Below are 15,273 nucleotides of genomic sequence, written 5' to 3' on the forward strand. Positions count from 1 at the left end.
ACATGCAGACCTGTACCCAAGACTTACTAGAGCACTTGGGTGACCGATCATCCCAGTTTACCCGTGATTTTCCCCACATGACTTTCCCCAGTGTTAGTGCTGAAAGTCCCTCATCCTGGGGAACTCCTCAGTCCGGGGACTCCGCCCCAGTCATGAATTTCACTTTTCTTGCTGCCGTCCTTGCCCTGGGCCATTCTCCTTCCTCAGCAGGTTTTTCCCCTCATCTCCTTAAGGGTTTAGAACTATTGCCCCTCCTGGGTTTGGCCTTAGTCATTTTTACCAGGTCATCCCATTAAAACCAAGAGTGACCCACTCCCCCTTCCCATCCCTGCAGAAGTCAAGCCTTCTATCCCTTAAAAAAAAAAAAAAAAAAACTTACTCTTTTTATAGAAAGAAATGAAAAATATTTGCTGAAGCGATTTAAAAAAAATAATTCAGAGCTTTTATAGTAAAAGATGTAGATCATTTTTCCAAATAAGCCTATCTTGTTTGGAAAGCAAATAAATTCCAGCTGCTTGAAACCAAAATACCCTGGAACCTCAGTATTGTAGTGTCCATGGCAGTACCTTTGACTGTGTTTTTAAAAGAAAGACTCAGGGCAGGCAGAGGGTAGGTAAGAGTGTGTGTTTTGGGAAGGGTTGAGAGGAAAAGAGTGAAGCCAAATAGAGTTTGAGTAAAGGCACTTAATTTGTACACTGAACGTCCCAGAGTGGGGTTGGAGTGGGGAATACTATTTTTGATGGAGGGAGGGCACTGGCAAGCGGTTTCCCTGTCCTGGAGACTCCTCCGAGGTCCACTTGAAAGCCCCATCAAACATCTGACCGTCAGGATCCTGAAGTCTGCTCCTACTTTCTTGGAAACATTCAGGCATCTGCAGATACCGCTTCCTATTTCAGAAAGCCTTGGCCTCTGTGACTTTGACCCTGGTGCTGTGCATATTTAAGGAGCCTGTTGGAAATGCTTGTTCTGTCCTGGATGACCCTCTTCAGGGAAGAGGACAGGAAAGGGGAGTGGGGCTTGTTTCTCAGAGGGGGAGATCCGATGAGGGGACCTGCAAGGGACAAGGCCCTGTGGGTTCATCATCTTGAGCTGTCCTCTTTATTCTGGCCACACTCCCAAACTGCTGATTGGGGAAGACAGCTGGTCCGAGAAGCAGAAAGTGACAAAGAAGCCGTCCCAACTCTCTTAGGGACTAAGGACCCCAGTTCACATCTCTGCCCTCCCCCAAGGGAAGCTGCAGCGCGAGGAGCCTCTGAGCCAGGAAAACCTAGAAACCTCAAGTAGAATCATGGAGAACCCAGCCATCAAAACTCAGTGCTGGGATGGGACTGTAGAGTTCCTCCTGAACATGGAGGCCTGTCCCACTCTGGCTTCACCAGGACCCCCATCCCTCTCCACTCAGACCTGCCCTCCTGAACATAATCCAGAACCACCCAGGCTCCCTCAGGGCATTGAGAGGCCTCTCCGGCAGCTGCTGTCGGCCGCCTAGTAGTACCTGCAGTTGTCCAGTTCCCCACCGCCGCTCTTCGGGCTGACTCAAGGGGACCCATGGCTTCTCTGAGATGTCCTTTCTATGGCTGGAGGTGCAGAAAGACTACCAGCCCCCCGAGTCCCTTCAGGCTCATGGGAGGTGACTCCTGGAGTTGCTTGGCCAGTGGGGAGCAGCAGCTGGCCTCCCAGCATCCCCATCTCCTCAGATGCCCCTTCTGGGCATGGCTCATGGTGCCTCTGCCCTGCTCAGCACACTTGTGCCAGTGGCTCTCCCGGCCAGGGCTGGGTCTCTGCTGCCCGGTTCCGCTTTTCCTTCTGGCTGCCCTTGCTTCTTGTGGCCCTCAAGGTCTAACGGGCGGGAGTGGGCCTGCCAGGGGCTTGGCACTGAATTTCTCCTGTGTGCGTGCATGTGTGTCCTTTCCTGCTCCAGGTTTGACTTTGAGGCTCTGGAGAGTGGTGACGATGGTGCGTTTGACAAGCTCCGGTCCTGGAGCAGGTCTATCGAGGACCTGCAGCCACCCAGCGCCCTGTCAGCCCCCTTCACCAACAGCCTCGCTCGCTCTGCGCGCCAGTCTGTGCTCCGGTATGTGTGCTCTTGCTCTGCCCGCCTGCCTCCCACCCTCGCCCCCATCCGTGCAGGTCCTGGGTAACAGCGGTGAGTGCTCACGCGCCTCCCTTCACTCTTGCTTCCAGGCTCAGCTCTCTTGCCCTCTGCCTGCCAGTCTGTCTCTGGTCTGTCCTCTCTGTCCCCTGACTCTGCCCAGCGATCTGTCCTGGGTAAGTACATCCCCCTCGGCTGTGCCCTCCCCTCTCGTCTCCCCCTCTCTGGGGGCCCCTCCATTCCTCACTCTCACTCTGCCATTCCTCCAGGCCCCTGGGCAGGGCTTGTCCTCATCCAGCTCCTTGGTCTTCACCGGCTGGTCCAGCACCTGCCTTCATGTCTGTTTCCCTCTGCTCCATCAGCTGCCCGGAGACCACCCCCCACCAGCCTGCTGCTGCTCACCTTTCCCTCACTTCTTCCTTTAGGCCTTTTTTCCTCCAAGGCTGTAGCGTGTGTGTTGGTCTGCAGTAGCTGAAGAGCTGTCCTGCCGGGATGCAGGTGGATGGACTAGATGATTTCTCAGAGCCCCTTCACAGAGGGAGGCTTCCCTTTGGGCCCTGTGGCCCTTTCCATGATTTCTCTCAGCCATGCTTTTCTCCTTGTCTCCTTTGGGTCTTGCCCCTGACACTGCTCATCATTCTAGTCATGCATGACCAGATACCATTTGTGTTTCCTTTATTTCCCATGAAACATCACTGGGGGCAAAGTCAGAGGTCGCCCCAGCCCTCTTGTAGCCTCTGGGGTCTGCTCTGTCTTTTCTAGGACCTAGAAGTGAGGTAGGAGCCAAGGTGCCCCAGCCCCAGGGGATGTGTAGAAGATGCAGTGACTGGGAGGAGGAGGAAGGAGGGCTCAGATGGATGTCTCCTGGACCCATGCTGAGGTCCAGGAAGGCCTGCACAGCTCCTGTTGTGTTTGGAGGAGCTCTGGGCTTAGGATGGTTTGGGCACTGGTTTTAAAGCTGGGGTCCTGGAGATTTACTGACAAAGACCTGCTCCAGGGAGGTGAAAACAGTGGAGCACCTGCCCCCTGCACCTTCTCTCTCGGGGCTATTGGTACAAGGTCCTCCATCCCCCTTTCCTCCTGCTGCTGAGGGGCAGCCTGCTGTCTGGGTGATGCTGCATGCCCCCGACCCTTCACCAGAAGCCCCCTCTCCCCCAGGTACAGCACTCTCCCTGGGCGCAGGGCCCTGAAGAACTCCCGCCTGGTGAGCCAGAAGGATGATGTCCACGTGTGTATCCTTTGTCTCAGAGCCATCATGAACTACCAGGTAAGGCGATAGCACTGGCCATGGGTGTCTCTTCCTGGTCTCCCAACCAGGAGAGCTAGGAAGGCAGCAGCTTGTAAAGGATGAGTCTGTGGGTGGAGCCACCATCAGGGAGCTCCAGCTGGGGTCTGCCTTCCCCCCATCACCGTCTCCCCTCCTGTCCTTTCTCCTTGCTGCAGTATGGATTCAACCTGGTCATGTCCCATCCTCACGCTGTCAATGAGATTGCGCTGAGTCTCAACAACAAGAATCCAAGGTGAGTTCCTTTCCTCTCCTTTCCTCCCCCCTCTGCCCAGGGCTCTGGAGATCTGGGCTCCACTTGTCCCTGTCCGGAAGTCCTGCCTGGTCTTGGGTCCCGTGGCCTAGGGCAGTGCCTCAATTTGGCCCCCTCCCCTCTGCTGGAGGAGGAGTGTTCTGCTTCCCTCACAGCTTAGGAAGGGGAGCCAGCTTGTCTCCCCTGCCTTCTCTCCCAAGCCCACACCTTCTCCTTCACCACGGAGGCTGTCTTTGTTCCCTCGGAAGGACTCACACAGGTGTGCAAATGAACTGTGTCGTGGCCAGGGCAGGGGCAAGGGTGTTCATTTTTATTTTCCACCCCTTAGGACCAAAGCCCTTGTCTTAGAGCTCCTGGCAGCTGTGTGTTTGGTACGAGGAGGTCACGAAATCATTCTCGCTGCCTTTGACAATTTCAAAGAGGTCAGTGTCCTACACTCGTGTGTGTGTGTGCATGTGTGTGTTTAGTGGGGAGGATATGGGAGCCAGGTAGCGAAGCACCCTTTCCTGTGATCTCACACATCCTGGGGATTTTAACAGCCCAGTGCTTTTAGCTAGGTGGTCTGCCCCCTGCTTTTTTAAACCCAAAGCCAAACTTCAGTCTTACTAGATCTTATGTTGGGGATGCCCCTGATTGGCCAGCAAAGGATGCCCTCATTGAGGGCTACAGTCCCACAGTCCTAACCCACTGTGCAGAATACCTGAAGAGCCTGGTAAATGGTTGGACCCCTGGGAAGCCTGGTGATCTGTGCCTTAACAGGCACCCTGGGTGGTTCAGAGGCAGTGAACACACTGGTCGAACCCAAGGTAGTTATACTTGTTGTGGGAGGAGAAGCAGGGGTTCTCCTGAGGGGGCTGTTGTTGGTAAAGGGAGAGGGACCTCCTACTTGGAATTCCCCAGCCCCGGGGCCTGGCTCTGAAACCCCCATCTGCTTGAACATAGGATTCCTCGACATCCAGCCGCAGCTGCTGGTCCCACCCCTTCCTCCTCTTTGGACCTCTTCCCTAGCATCCATTGTTCAAGCCAGGAAGTGGCTCTTCCTCCTTGAAGCCAGAGGCTCAGCGGAGTCTCTGGACCCCTCTCAGCTCTGGGGCTTTCCTGTGCCCCAGCCTGTCTCCTGCATCCCTGCTAGGACCTCAGCGTTCTGCCTCAGCCTTGGCTTCCACCTGTCTTCCACCCCACTCCTAACTCAGTACCCCAGACCCCTTGTTTCTTCTTGGCCTACCCCCAGAGGCACCTAGAGCCCAGACTAAGGTCACACCTTTACTGAGCCCCTTCTGAAGCCCAGAGCAAATGTCAGGTCCCAGGCTTTCTTATGTCATGTCCCAAGTGGCCAGTTACATAGAGAGTTGTGGTTACACTTGGTCAGAACCAGTCCCTTTGCCGAATGTTCCTAAGAACCAGGGCTCGGGGGGTGCTAGGGTTCTGCAGGGGACAGATCCTGTCACTGAGAAAGTCTGTTTGTTCAGGTGTGCAAGGAGCTGCACCGCTTTGAGAAGCTGATGGAGTATTTCCGGAATGAGGACAGCAACATCGACTTCATGGTGAGGAGCTGGGCTGGGTCAGGTGCTTGCCCAGCAGGGCCACCTAACCCTTGAGAGCTGGGCCAGGCCGACAGTGTGCTTTGGTATTCTGTGTAGAACCGCAAGTGGTTCTCTACTCAGTAACTGCTGCTTGTCCACTCACCCCAGAGGAAACTCCAGGACGAGGTCATTTTTCTGTCTTGGGTCTGGTTCCTTTCCTCCTTTTTTTGGCCTTACGGTCCCTAATTTGGATCCTTCCTGAGCGGCTTTCCTTTCCCCCAGCTTTTCCTCTGGCTTCACTTCTCTTCAGTCGAAGGTGTTCAGCTAGTAGGGTGGTCTCAAGAAATACCTGCTGAGGGACTTCCCTGGTGATCCAGTGGTTAAGATTCTGCACTTCCACTGCAGGGGGCACAGGTTTGATCGGGGAACTAAGATCCCACATGCCAGGTGATGTGGCCAAAAAATAAAAATAGAAGTAAGTTAAAAAAAAAAAACCTGCTGATGTGCAAAGGAAATCAGAGCACGAATCTTCATTTATACTCATTTCTCTTATAGTTTGTCTTCATACACTGAATATTGTTTGACTTAAATGAAAATACTCTTATTTTGCTATTGTTCCCCAAAGCCTTCCCGATTTACTCACTCCTTTTGATTATCCCCTGATGATGCTGGTTCTGCCAGCCACCTACCATCTCTGTCTCAGCTCTCTGACCCTCCGGGCTGCTCCTCCCCCAGGTGGCCTGCATGCAGTTTATCAACATCGTGGTGCACTCAGTGGAAGACATGAACTTCCGGGTCCACCTGCAGTATGAGTTCACAAAGCTGGGGCTGGAGGAGTTCCTGCAGGTGAGCTGGGCCGGAGTCCTCACAGTGGGAGGTGCTTCAGGACAGTTCAGGACAGAGAACCAGCATAGCTGTATCACAGTGGGTGTTTCTTTTCTAAGAGCCTAGTCATGGATGCTCCTGGCACCCCACCTGTCTTCTGTGGCCTGGGATTCAGGCCTTCCTGCAGAGGGCTCAATCAGTCAGCTCCAGGGCCAAGAATCGGACACTGCTGCAGGAGGAACTCCCCGGGCCCTAGCTCTAGGAAGGGATCTTGGAGGGAATGAGGAGGCTCCCCCCACTACTACTGTGTCTGCTCTTCCCTAGAAGTCACGGCACACAGAGAGCGAGAAGCTGCAGGTGCAGATCCAGGCGTACCTGGACAACGTGTTCGATGTGGGGGGTTTGTTGGAGGATGCTGAGACCAAGAATGTGGCCCTGGAGAAGGTGGAAGAGCTGGAGGAGCATGTGTCACATGTACGTGGCCCTCCATTGCTGCCAGGACCGCTGTTGAGGGTGGGGAGGGAATGGGGACATGTGAGTCCAGGAATCCCGAGCCAACCTACTTAGCTCCTGACTGAGCCCCCGGGAAGCCTCAGAACCCAGCAGGGCTCTCCGGCGCATGGTTCGGCTGAGGCATGGGGCCGTCCGCAGTGGAGTGAACACACCACTGGTGACCTCTGGCCTGGATGTGAGGTGGCCTTGGGCTCCAGAGAATTGGGTGTAGCCATTTGCCTGGTACTGTTTCCCGCAGCCTCAGACCCCAGGCCCACAGGAGTCCGTAGGGAAGCCACTGGGCCAAGCTGCCTTTGGAGCCCTGGGTGGAGGGGTCGGGCCCAGGTTGGTCACTCGGACTTAGGCTCCGCTGAGTGGCCAGGCTTTAGGACTGGCCCCCAGACCTGCCCTTCTCATCCTGCAGCTCACAGAGAAGCTTCTGGACCTAGAGAATGAAAACATGATGCGTGTGGCGGAGCTAGAGAAGCAACTGCTGCAGCGGGAGAAGGAACTCGAGAGCGTCAAGGTACGAAGTTACCTGGGGAAGGCGCCCCTGGGCGCTGGGGCCAGGGAAACTTGCTTTCCATCCCTGAGTCATGTCAAGTCCTCAAGAATCCAGATCTTGATTCACCCTTGGAACACTGATGATTTCACCCCAGGATCTAGCTGGAGAGGGAAGCTGGAGCCAGAGTGGGCCAGATGCACACACAGAAGGGTGGAGACCCCTCGAGTTCCCGCCTTCTCTTCCAGCCCGTCCCCCTGCTTCTCCCTTGCCTGCACCTCCACTGCTTTCCCAGCCCAGCTCCTTGGGGCTGTTTGTTAGGGTTTCTACCAGGCATCCCATACTGGAGGGCAAGGCCTCCTCATATTTCAGTGTCTTCTCTGTCCCTCATTGAACTTTATGTAGTTGCAAAATCATGCCCCAACCTACCTGTTCTCCCACAGGAATACAGTTATGCCAGCTCTGTTGAGCCCAGCACACATCCGCCAAGCCCCTGCTAAGAGTCTGAAGTGCTCTGTCAGGAGTATGGAGGACACAGAGGTGGCTAAGGCAGGGCCTCGTCCATAGGGGGCTTCCAGCTTAGCAGTTGTACAAACCAGATGGAACGAGAGCAGGCCTGAGGCACCAAGGGCTGAGAGCAGCCATAGCAGGCTGCTGGTGGTTGAGGGAGCATCTACAAGGCAACTTCCACCCAAGTCTTGAGGGACCAGTGAAACTGGACTGGAGCACTGCCAGGTGCCGGCCAGGTGGTCGATGCTTCCATTCACCTCTTGTTACTTTGCATCCTAGCTTCCCCCAGTCCCCACCTGGGTTTCTGCTGCTCTTTGCCTCTGAACACTCTCCTGGAGACCCCGGTGTAGGAAGCCTCCCTCCCAGAGGCCTTCAGGTGCTCTTTTCCTGATGGTGCCCTCTGCCCAACAGGAGACTTACGAGAACACAAGCCACCAGGTACACACCCTGCGGCGGCTCATTAAAGAGAAAGAGGAGGCCTTCCAGCGCCGGTGCCACTTGGAGCCCAGTGCCCGGGGCCTGGAGTCCATGGGCAGCGAGGCTCTGGCCCGGGTGGGCTCTGCGGAGCTGAATGAGGGCATGCCCCACTCCGACCTGGACCTCCTCACTCTGGCCCCCCCTGCTGAGGAGGCCCTGCCCCTGCCTCCACCGCCAGCTCCTCCCTTGCCCCCGCCTCCTCCCCCGTTACCAGGTAAGCAGAACCTTTACCTGGTAAAAGCCAAGAGGTGCAGCCTTATTGTGAGGTCACAGGGGATGTGCTCGAAGGATGTAAAGTCAGATGGGAGGGGCTGGGGGAGGGTTGGGATCTGAGGGATGCTCAGGTTACTAGGGAAGGGATTCTAAGAGCAGGTGTGGATCTGTTTTAAGGAGCATAAAGATGCTGCTTCTGATTCCTCTGAAGACATTCAAGGAGAGGGCTTAGACTAAAGCAGGAAAGAGTGGGTCAGAGACCAGCACCACCACCCCTGGGACCCCTGGGAGTCGGAGTCAGAACCCCTGGGAGCCGCTTGGGCAGGGAGTTCATGCAGCCTGCTCTCCTGAAAGTCTTTAAGGACAGGTAGGCGAGCAGAGGGGTCTCTTGGCCCTTGAGTCACTGTGCCATTTCTTCTCCCCCAGACAAGTGTCCCCCGGCCCCGCCGCTCCCTGGCGCTGCCCCCTCTGTGGTGTTGACAGTAGGGCTGTCAGGTGAGTGTCCTGAGAGCTCTGGGCAGAGCTAGTGGGACCGAGGGAGTGTGTTCTTGGCTCCTGTCTCACTGCTCCTCCTTCTAAATTAGCCATTCGCATTAAGAAACCTATCAAGACCAAGTTCCGGCTGCCCGTCTTCAACTGGACAGCCCTAAAACCCAACCAGATCAGCGGCACTGTCTTCAGCGAACTTGATGATGAGAAAATCTTGGAGGTAGCAGGGCCTGGGGCCCTGAGGGATGGGGCTGGGGGTTAGGGACTAGGGTATCCTTCAGGCTAGATCTCCTGGCCTTGGAGGAGCCCCCGGGCTCAGCCTTGGGGCACCAGAGCTGAGCCGGTGCTGGTGTGCTGCCAGGGGCCCTCCCGAGGGTGAGACCACAGCACTTGCCCTCTTGTGACTCCTGCCAGGACCTGGACCTGGACAAGTTTGAAGAACTGTTCAAGACAAAAGCCCAGGGCCCTGCCCTCGATCTCATCTGCTCCAAGAACAAGACAGCACAAAAGGCTGCCAGCAAGGTGACCCTGTTGGAAGCCAATCGTGCCAAGAACCTGGCCATCACCCTACGCAAGGCTGGCCGCTCAGCTGAGGAGATCTGCAGGGCCATCCACACGTGAGGCTCCCACTGAACTTTCCCTGGCCCCCAGCTGTTGGTAACCCACTTAGGATCTCCACCTGGGACCCCAGCCTTCCCTGGATTCCAGGGTATCGACAGAACTCCCTCAGTCATCCAGTGGCTTGGCCAGAACTTACTGCATCTGTGCTGTGTGCCAGGCACTGTATGAGGTGCAGGGTAGTCAGCCCAGACCTTCCCTCAGGGAGCTCCCAGTCTAGTGGGAACAGTCCAGTAACACTGGGTGGTAACCACCAAGATGATGGAGGTACAGGAGGCTTTGGGAGAACAGCGAGGGCCAGGTAGCCGAGCTTGGTGATCAGGGAAGGCTTCCTAGAGGAGGCGATGTCTCACTTGCGACCTGAAGGATGTATGTGTATATAAAGTGCAGGTTGGGGCCTAGAGGGAGAGGCATGGTGCCCTGGATACTGAAAATTGACTCTGGCTTTAGTGTAAGGAGGGGAGCCAAAGAGACAGAGCAGAGAGGTGAGCAGAAGTCTTGCAGGTTGGGCCTCCTAAGCCACATCTGGGAGTTAAAACTTCTTAGCTGCAGAGGGAAGATACTGAAGAGTTCTTAAACAAGAATGGACTGTGCCTCTAGGACTTTTCCTGGTGCTGAGTAACATCAGTACTGGAGTTACTGGAGGTGAGGCAGTGAGTCCTCTGCCTCTGGCTGTGTGCTGCTCAAGACCCTGCCCTCCCTCCTTGTAGGAACTGGATAATGAAGGGATGACAGATACTGTGGGCAAAGGCAAGACCCAAGGTGGTTCCTCCCTCCTACACAGGTTTGACCTCCAGACACTGCCCGTTGACTTCGTGGAGTGCCTGATGCGCTTCCTGCCCACGGAGGCGGAGGTGAAGCTGCTGCGGCAGTACGAGCGGGAGAGGCAGCCGCTGGAGGAGCTGACGGCTGAGGACCGCTTCATGCTGCTCTTCAGCAAGGTGGAGCGGCTGACCCAGCGAATGGCTGGCATGGCCTTCCTGGGCAACTTCCAGGACAACCTGCAGATGCTCACGCCGGTACGGCTCTCCCCCGAATCCTGGTGGTCTGCAGTGCCCCCGCCCAACTCCTGACCTGCTGGCCCCCTTCCCTGCTGGCCCTGCTCTGACATCATCCTGCCCTGGCGTGGGGTTACTTAGTTCTTCCTCTTGCCTTCCAGCAACTCAACGCTATCATTGCCGCCTCTGCCTCTGTCAAGTCTTCCCAGAAGCTGAAGCAGATGTTGGAGGTGGGGGAGGTTGTGGATGTGGGTGCGGGTGGTCCCCAGGTCCTGGGTGGGGCTGGAGCTGTACAGAGAGGAAGGCCTGCCCTGAGTCCCTCTGGTGCACCTCTGGACAGATCATACTTGCGCTGGGGAACTATATGAACAGCAGCAAGCGGGGAGCTGTGTATGGCTTCAAGCTCCAGAGCCTGGATCTGGTAAGAGGGTAGGGGCGACACGGAGCCAGGGAGCTTGAGGGGCAGCTGTGGAGCCCAGGTGTTCAGACCTGTTGCGTTGCCCTTTGCCCCCCTCGACCAGCTGCTGGACACCAAGTCCACCGACAGGAAGATGACCCTGCTTCATTTCATCGCCCTGACGGTGAAGGAGAAGTACCCAGACCTGGCTAACTTTTGGCACGAGCTGCACTTTGTGGAGAAAGCCGCTGCAGGTGAGAGCCCAGGACAATCCCCAGAAGCTATGAGGAGAAGAACGCTTGGGTGCCTTTCTTTCTGGCTTTTCTTTCTGATATTTCAAAGCTTTCCGCTGGGGCCATGGGCAGGGGCCACCCCAGAGAGAGCCTTCCTACAGGCCCCTTGCCCCACCCGGCCCTGCCCATGTGGGTGCTATGGGAGCTGGTAGAGAAAGGCAGCCATGGCTCTTTGCCCCCGCAGGCTGGCCCTGGAGCCTGCATGTCTCTGTGATGTGTGTGAAGCCCCCCACAGACATAGGGTCGCTGTTATTTTTGTCCTGCTCCTGAAACCGGGGCAGGCCTGGGGCAGCTCTGTGTTGGAGCCCAGCAGTCTCTGGCTCAGCTTCCTTGGCTATCTGGAGGGTCACGAGCCCACAGCCTCCACTCCTTCTCCTTGCCCGCCCTTTAAGAGCCTGGCTAGCTTGGTGTGCCCCTCTCCATCCATGTGGGAGCTCTGGAAGCAGGGCGTGAGGAACCAAGCTAGTCCCCGCTGCGGGGAGGGCTGTAGTCCTCAGCCCGGGCTCTGGTGACCACAGTGTCCCTGGAGAATGTGCTGCTGGACGTGAAGGAGCTGGGCCGGGGCATGGAGCTGATCCGGCGGGAATGCAGCATACATGACAACAGCGTCCTGCGCAACTTCCTTAGCACCAACGAAGGCAAACTGGATAAGCTCCAGCGTGACGCCAAGACGGCCGAGGTGAGCATAGGGTGGAGGCGTGTGGAAGCAGCGTGGTTCCGGCTCTTGGCTCAGAGAACTTTCGTCAGGCAGCTGGCTGGCTGATTAGGGGGCAGGGGTTGCACTGTGGTGGCAGGCAGCTGCCTCTGGAGACACATACTCCAGGGGGCTCTGGGAGCCCTTGTTCTTTTCCCTCCCACAGGGGCTGGGGGGGGGGGCGCTGTTGCCTCTCCTTGGTCCTGACTGGTCCCTGGTGGGAGCTGGCTTCCCCTTCCCCGCCGGGCTGACCCCTTCTGCCCACCCCTTCCCCAGGAAGCCTACAATGCGGTAGTACGCTACTTCGGTGAGAGTCCCAAGACCACACCTCCTTCTGTATTTTTCCCAGTGTTTGTCCGATTCATTCGTTCTTACAAGGTGAGTAGAAGAGAGGTTTTTAAAGAGGCGTCTGCCTCAGAGAAATCGGGTAGGGGGAGAGAGGGCTGGGCTTCAAGTCTGGGCCTTTTTCATCTCCTCCTCTGAGTCCTGGGAGGGATCAATGGAAGCTGGCCACAGGCCTCCTAGCTGTGAACTGGTGGGCAGGGTGGGGGCCCAGGCCCTTCCTGTCATTGTTTGGGGCAGGAAGTACCCCTCCAGAGGGTGGCCACCTGGGGTTGCTGGTCCCACTGACACCCACTCTCCACCCTCAGTGTCAGCTCCTCCCCTCATAGCCTGTGTGAGCCTCAGCACACATACACACCATCCTTAAACACACACACCCTCAACACACACCATCCTTATACACACACACACCATCCTTATACACACACACCATCTTCCACACACACACACAAACACCATCCTTATACACACACCATCCTCAACGCACACACACACACACCATCTTTCTTGGTTCTTAGGAAGCAGAACAAGAGAACGAAGCCCGAAAGAAACAGGAGGAGGTAATGCGGGAGAAGCAGCTGGCTCAGGAAGCCAAGAAACTGGATGCCAAGGTGGGTGGGACCAAGAGCTGGGGCCTGGAGAACAGGGCAAAGGCTTAGGTGGAGGGTGGAGCGGACAGCTGGAGCCCCAAGACCACCCAGAGGGCCTGATGCTAGCTAGAGTCCACGGGCTGGGGAGAGGGGCTACAAGAGGGGACTCCCAGGCCATGGGGGTGGGGTGCTGGTGAGCGGGTCTGAGTGCATCTTGAGGCAGGAACCAGCCCCATGGAGCGTTAGTGCTGACTCCCTTCCCCTTCAAATGCTCGGCCCTAGACCCCATCTCAGCGGAACAAGTGGCAGCAGCAGGAGCTGATTGCAGAGTTGAGGCGGCGCCAAGCCAAGGAGCACCGGCCTGTTTACGAGGGGAAGGATGGTACCATTGAGGACATCATCACAGGTGGGCCCTTTGCCCTTCCTGACGCCTGGCCGCTGGGTGGCTCCCAAACCCCTCCCATAGCCCTTTGGGCCTCCTCCCACCCCACCCCCATGGGGCCTGACCACTGTGTCTCTCTCCTGGGCCACAGTGCTGAAGAGTGTCCCTTTCACGGCTCGTACTGCCAAGCGGGGCTCACGCTTCTTCTGTGATGCAGCCCACCATGATGAGTCAAACTGTTAACCCCCAAGGCTGGGGCCCTTGACAGGTACTGGGCACCACAGCTGCCCTCTGCATGCCCACCTCCCAGCACTCCTGCTGGGACCCACAGGCACCTCCTCTCCTGCATGATTTGGAACCATCCTCTGGCAGCCTCGTGGTGATGGGGGACACATACTTCTTCCCTTGCATGCCCCATGCTCTGAGAAGCGTGACTGATCCCCTGCATGTACCCTCAGGGAAGTGGTGCTCTCCCACTAATGCTGTCCTGGCTTCTACTAAGACCCAAGGGGTAGGGAGCTGTCCAAATAGGCAGGACCAGGCGCCACCTCTGATTACTGAGGCTGAGCAGCTCCAGTCCTGGGCCTGGGTGTCCGTTGTCCTTGCCTCCTCAAATGAGCTCTGGCAGTGGCTTCTGCCCAGGGACATCAGATGACCCTTGACCTGTATCCTGATATCCAATCTGCCTGGCATCTCTTCCCAGCTTCTAGCTCTTGCTGAGTCCACCATTTTCTGCCATTCCCTAGTGACCTCTAGTACCCCCGCCTATTCTTCTGAACATGCAGAGTCCACCCTGACTGTCCACTCCAGCCTCTTTTAATCTCACTCATCAGCCTCACGGCTGGCTCTTCGCTAGACCTGCCTGTGGGGCTGGGCCTACAGAAGGTGGGCCTGGCCCAGCCTCCCTGCCTGTTCACAGGCCTCTTGTCTTCCCCACAGGCCTCCACCACCAGCCCCTCGTCGTTCGCCATCCAGCCAGGAGTGCTGCACCACCCGCTGGCCCCCCTCGGGCTCCAGGCCCCCACTGAGACCCTCCTAGAAGCAGAAGCACTTCAACCCTTGGAGTCCTGCAGGTCCAGCCAGTGCACCTGAAGCCCTGCAGCTGTCCAAGGGCCCAGCAGAGGGCTGTGCTGCTCTCAGTCCATCCCAGCTCTCAAAGCTGCAGCTTGCCTGCCACCTCTGTGGGCACTAGGCCTTTCAGGGCCTGGCACTTCCCTGGTGCCTCCAGCACTGCACTTTGCTCCCAAGGTCTTCAACTTCATTTCCTCAAGAGCCAGCTCAGGGCTAGAAAAACCATTTCCAGCTTTAAGCTAGGCCACGGGCACCTAGGCCCGCCGTCACTAGAGGCAGAGGGAGGAGAGGAGAAAGCAAGTATCCCTTCTTTTTTCCCCTTACTTTTTGAATCCCAGTGGTCAGCTGTGATCTAGGAGTGTCCAAGCTTAGCAAGCCCTGGACCCTGCCAGCCTCAGGTCTCCTTCTACCAGGAGCAAGGCCCTCCTAAGCCTGGGCCTGCCCAGCTGTGCCCTAGTGACAAGGAGGAGCGATCCCACACTCCCTGCCCACGGCCCTTTGCAGTCAAGGCTGACTCTGTCCTTGCCAATGTGAGCAGAGGGGTCGTTTCCTCTTCCCCAACCTGGAGACAGCAAGACAAAGGATGTGCCAACAGCATCCTCATTTTTCCCAGCTAGGTTTTGCTGGCAGGGGGCAGGGTCATGGTGGTCTCAGCTGTTTTCTCCATCCCCTGCCAGTTTCTTCTCAGTCCCTGAAGGGAACACAGGGGCCCACTCCTTTTTGTACATGTACCACTTCCTTCTCTCTTGTATATAAACCCCCAAACCTTCCTTCTCTCAACAAAGGCTTGAAATACCAGGCCTGACTCTGTCTCCTTTTTCTGAGCATAGGGGCTACATCGGCCATTTAGGCTGACCTAAACCACAGGGGGGCTTCCCTGGTGGCTCAGCAGTAAAGAATCTGCCTGCGATGCAGGAGACGTAGGTTCAGTCCCTGGGTGGGGAAGATCCCCTGGAGAAGGGCATGGCAACCCACTCCAGTATTCTTGCCTAGAGAAGCCCATGGACAGAGGAGCCTGGCAGGCTGCAGTCCATAGGGTCACACAGAATTGGACACGACTGATGTGACTAAGCAGCAGCAAGCCACAGGGACAGAAAGGAGGCTGGGTCAAGCTGCCATGCTTGGGGGAGGTGACTGCAGAAGCCTGGGCAAGGAGAATCTGTTTAGATGGGCGCCAACCTCACACAGGGAGGCAGGCCTCCCATGAGGCACCAGTGCCCCCTGCTG

General features: G+C 56.8%; 1 protein-coding gene across 8 annotated transcripts in view; it reads left to right on the forward strand.

Moving 5' to 3' along the window:
- Positions 1-14,844, forward strand: part of FMNL3 (formin like 3) — a 51,464-nt gene extending 36,620 nt beyond the window's left edge. Inside the window, exons 6-27 of one of the 8 annotated variants that reach the window (XM_086399569.1) lie at positions 1,922-2,074; positions 3,251-3,359; positions 3,536-3,612; positions 3,959-4,052; positions 5,100-5,174; positions 5,889-5,999; positions 6,303-6,452; positions 6,895-6,996; positions 7,894-8,173; positions 8,599-8,667; positions 8,757-8,881; positions 9,076-9,278; positions 10,064-10,298; positions 10,439-10,507; positions 10,618-10,698; positions 10,799-10,928; positions 11,486-11,646; positions 11,938-12,039; positions 12,522-12,614; positions 12,876-12,999; positions 13,127-13,243; positions 13,915-14,844. In XM_086399569.1, coding sequence (XP_086255695.1) covers positions 1,922-2,074; positions 3,251-3,359; positions 3,536-3,612; positions 3,959-4,052; positions 5,100-5,174; positions 5,889-5,999; positions 6,303-6,452; positions 6,895-6,996; positions 7,894-8,173; positions 8,599-8,667; positions 8,757-8,881; positions 9,076-9,278; positions 10,064-10,298; positions 10,439-10,507; positions 10,618-10,698; positions 10,799-10,928; positions 11,486-11,646; positions 11,938-12,039; positions 12,522-12,614; positions 12,876-12,999; positions 13,127-13,218 — 2,635 coding nt within the window. In that variant the 3' untranslated portion in view covers positions 13,219-13,243; positions 13,915-14,844. The remainder of the gene's footprint in view (positions 1-1,921; positions 2,075-3,250; positions 3,360-3,535; positions 3,613-3,958; positions 4,053-5,099; positions 5,175-5,888; positions 6,000-6,302; positions 6,453-6,894; positions 6,997-7,893; positions 8,174-8,598; positions 8,668-8,756; positions 8,882-9,075; positions 9,279-10,063; positions 10,299-10,438; positions 10,508-10,617; positions 10,699-10,798; positions 10,929-11,485; positions 11,647-11,937; positions 12,040-12,521; positions 12,615-12,875; positions 13,000-13,126; positions 13,244-13,914) is intronic. The other 7 variants (XM_086399570.1, XM_086399571.1, XM_086399572.1 and 4 more) reach the window with 7 other exon arrangements.
- The last annotated feature ends 429 nt before the right edge of the window (positions 14,845-15,273 follow it).

The sequence above is a fragment of the Bos grunniens genome, chromosome 5 (genome assembly GCF_055505025.1).
Source record: "Bos grunniens cultivar Pamir isolate PY7600 chromosome 5, Bosgru_T2T1.0, whole genome shotgun sequence".
Classification (NCBI taxonomy): Eukaryota; Metazoa; Chordata; class Mammalia; order Artiodactyla; family Bovidae; genus Bos; species Bos grunniens.